We start from the raw sequence: 3,988 nt of genomic DNA on the forward strand, positions 1-3,988 counted from the left end.
AATAATGCTGAAGTTTATTAAAAATATTTACTATTATGCCAATCAAACGACCCTGTCGATACTGCAAGCATGAACGGGGATTCGTTGCTCCATCGGGAGCAATCAGACTATTTCATAATGCAAAATGATTCCATTCAACTATCAGCTTTATGCTCCCCTTTAGCATTACAACCTGCGAATGATGATATTTGTACGGATTTGGCCATCCCTAATTGATTTATCCGCAATATTCAAGTATTTGTGGCCATATACCAAAGAGCCACATGCGGACACTACTTTATAATTTTTGCCCATTCACCTATCAACTCATAAATGAGTCCTTACCAATTCGATGGGTTCATTTGACTCCTTTTATTACTTTAATGGATTTAATAGGCTTTTTAAATACCCTCAAAAAGGCGCTTCGTTTGACAGTACATTATTTCGATTAAATAGATCAAAATCCCTTAAATGCTTCCTGTCGAAGAACGAGTAAGAAATAGTTTTTATAACAGTGGTTTTATTAGGCGGTCTTTGAGATCACTTGAAGGGTTTGGAGTCCAATAAGTTACCGGCTTTAACTTTTCCATTGAAACTCTCTGTCTCTCACTAAACAGCGATACCAAGTGCTCTGAAGTATATGGTCACGGAGCATTTGCTACTACAATTTGGTGATATCGCACCAATAGCACAATGCAAGTGAATCAACCATGAAAATTGCTGACATCACTCCGCCATAAAATTGTGGAGAAACAAAGTTGTGTCAATTCCACTTGCCAATAACAGCCATTGATTCCACCACATTCGATTTCCGGCTACAACACGGCAGTACTTCGAGCTATATCCCAGACACAAACACTTACAAGCTAGAGTCTTCAAAAATAAATGGCTGCCCACTTATTTCCCTTGTAAACATTGACATTGCCAAACCGCGAGGATTAGTCGACTACATATTTTTAGTAGTCATTCGATTTGTCCGTTCACCATAGGTAAATACGTGATTCGTAGAATCCACCGAGTTTCTATCAGCAAAAACATCTGACTGGCATAAACGCCTGAAGGTTTGGAGCCAAGAAATAAGATATTCTTTGTAATTATGAGTTATCGTGTAGACGATATAGCCCTCCTGATATGAATTTGAATGCTAAAACATCTGCAAAAAGCTTCCTTCAAAATCCATTAAAATAAAAACGGTGCATAATTTTGGGTTTCTGCGAAGAGAAAACTGATACAGTATTTCGTCTATTCTTTGCACTCGAAAAGGCCATAATCACTCACATCACCGAGACAGTAACAAAATATTGGTTTGCTTCCCTGTGAGTATAATCTAGCACTACTACTACTAACTTTTTTTAAATCTTGTAAATCCGAAGTGTTTGTTTTACTGTTGTGCGAAATGCTTGTATTATTCACATCAAAGTGCAGTTTGCAGTAACCAAAAACGACAAAATTTGATGGTGTTAAAAACAGGTAGAACGGGAATCACCGTAAGTTATTTATATCGTATTGAAGGCCATTTCAATATGTCTTCGATTAGCGTTTCACACATAAACTTTAAGCGGGTTCGCTTGATTAAATAGTTGGTGATTTTTTTTGAAAATCACTTCTGACAATTATAATAGCCCTTTGTCATATTTACGCAGATACTCTAAAAAGCAGGAGCCTCAGTTACTTCAACACTGGGTGACATTTTTAAATGCCTTTCATTCCTGGACAGCTAGTGAACCATAAATTGAACCTATTTTTCGCCGATGGGCAGAAGTGAGCGTTAATTTTGCTCCCTTTTTAAGTGTGCGATAAATGCACACACTGGCTCACCCGCACAAACGAAACTAGCATTCAAAAATTTTGGTACACAGAGCACCCAGAAGCACAATAACACGAACGCATGGTTTGGTGAAAATTACTGACTAATGGCATCGGTCACGTGGCTCCTTCAGCTTGCACATATACGCAGTTCGCATACACGCATGCACGTCCACTCCCTTGGGCATCGACTGATGCTAGTGATCTAACTCCAACATCATTAACATCATCACCGTTGTCATCATCTGACCCCAACGTCAAGGCGTCACTTGTTTGCTTAGAGGTGCGTCCGTGTAAGAGGGACAACGGGAGTTTCCTCCCTTTTGTTTGTAGGGGCATATATGCGCTTACACGGTGGACGTATGGGTATCCAAAACTGTGTGCGGGGGCGGAGAGAAGAATTTGACATCACAAAAGGGACAATTTACAAACATGTTCTTTCCTCGTCTGAAGGCGCAGGTGCGCACACATGCATGGGTGTAAACAGTTCGACAAATTTGGTAACCGGCATTCTTTATTGCCTCGCACTTGCGCCATCCCCCTTCTTGGTAAAGGCTAGCGTAAAATGACATGACGAAACGCGATTTTGGAGGTTTAAAAGCCTACTAGTTTATTGTTTGCTAACCTTCCAGTTTTGTTTCTGTCCCATATTCCTCCTGCATAAATTTCTTCAACCAAGTGAAGGTTATTACTTGAGGTAATTACCTGTTGAACGTATGCTAGTGCTAAATAAATGGTCATGCCTTCTTACCATAAATGTGGTCCAGCTGTGCCCTGCTTGCCAATAATTCACAGTAGACATTAAACCATCAGGCTTTCACGACGTGTCTATCCGCTTTTCATCAAGGTTTAATAATTGCCACCAATAAATATAAAAAATTGTGCACTTTTCAAGGCCACATTGACATACCTTAAAACACCTCGTGTAGAACGGAACCTGGACCAGGTTCACAGAGGTAGTTAAAACGGCTTCTTGAAGTGCCCATTCCACTGAACTGATTTACACGAATCTTGTTTGAAAGGTGCAAGAACACAAGACGTAGCTAACTCAAAAATAACGCGATTTTTAATTTGACTTACCCTTCAGCAGCATCCTGAAATGGCAATATAAAAAATAAAAATAGGAAATTCAACCATATCTTTATATGCTGGTTTATAAAAGTAATGGTTGGGACTACTTGGGCATACGAAAGGTTAGTTATGGGTGTAACTACTTCCACTGCTGAAATTCAGGGAAACTTGTAAGCACACTTGGTCCTGGAAAGTGGGGAAAAAAACTCTTGTGAGGAACTTGTTGCAAAACAGTGCGTTTTACAACAAATGAGTTTGTTTGGATTATGTTATTACAATCTACAAATCTTAGTGGTAAAAAAAATCACTGTCGACATCAAAATTGCAGTACTAAAGCATTCGCTTAGAAATAACTTTACTGACTAAACTATATAGGCATGGATCACTAAGGACATGGGAATGGCAATGGGAGCTTGATTATCTTCATTGGACGTGGAGCATGGATCATGGGAATTACATGGATCAGCATCGCCAACGTTATCCTGCTTTGTGGATTCATGAAGTTTGTCCCAGTAGTGAAGTACTTCAGTTCTGGTGTACGATGGACAAATAAACTAAATTGCAAGAAATGAATGGTTGTTGAGTGACATAGCAGTGCATCTATACACTGAAATGTATCTAGTACAGTAGCAGTCAAGCAGTCGTCTGAAACAAACAGTACTGCAAATGACAGCTACGGCATTTCTTTTGCTAATCACGCAATAGTCATCAAAGAGGTATTTCTTAGTCACTTCAGTGCTTGATTCCCACTATTCTGTTGGTATTGCCAAAATACACCAATGAGAGTTCTGGTACCATCCCTCGGATAGCAAGAACATACATAACATACTTAATGGAAAATGACCCGCGAAGTCTCGATAGTTCGTGGTAGTATAATTTAAGGGGACTCCTTCCAACAAGGGCCCTCATTAACTCTATTTACTGTGCAAGCAAAATCTCAGATCGCATGCCCCAAAAGGATTTGTTTGAATACAGTAAATGATCACTGCAAAGGTCGACAAAGTCATCAAGTTGGGAATTCTTATAAGTTAGATGATCGTTGTGTTGAAGAATGCAATTTATTTACATGAAATAATAATTGTTATTAAGGTCCAATTACCCCACTCTGATGAATACCTCAGGTATTCACAAT

General features: G+C 39.2%; 1 protein-coding gene across 1 annotated transcript; it reads left to right on the forward strand. All coding sequences in view use genetic code 11, as the record gives it.

The window, feature by feature from the left end:
• Window positions 1-1,730: 1,730 nt before the first annotated feature.
• On the forward strand, window positions 1,731-2,268 carry EGR_00855 (hypothetical protein; the record flags this gene model as incomplete). The annotated part of the gene is made up of 3 exons (XM_024490104.1): window positions 1,731-1,740; window positions 1,920-2,068; window positions 2,119-2,268. 3 exons carry the CDS (start codon window positions 1,731-1,733, stop codon window positions 2,266-2,268), a joined length of 309 nt encoding a protein of 102 aa, XP_024355507.1.
• Window positions 2,269-3,988: the final 1,720 nt, after the last annotated feature.

This window comes from Echinococcus granulosus, assembly GCF_000524195.1.
Source record: "Echinococcus granulosus chromosome Unknown EG_S00003, whole genome shotgun sequence".
Lineage (NCBI taxonomy): Eukaryota > Metazoa > Platyhelminthes > Cestoda > Cyclophyllidea > Taeniidae > Echinococcus > Echinococcus granulosus.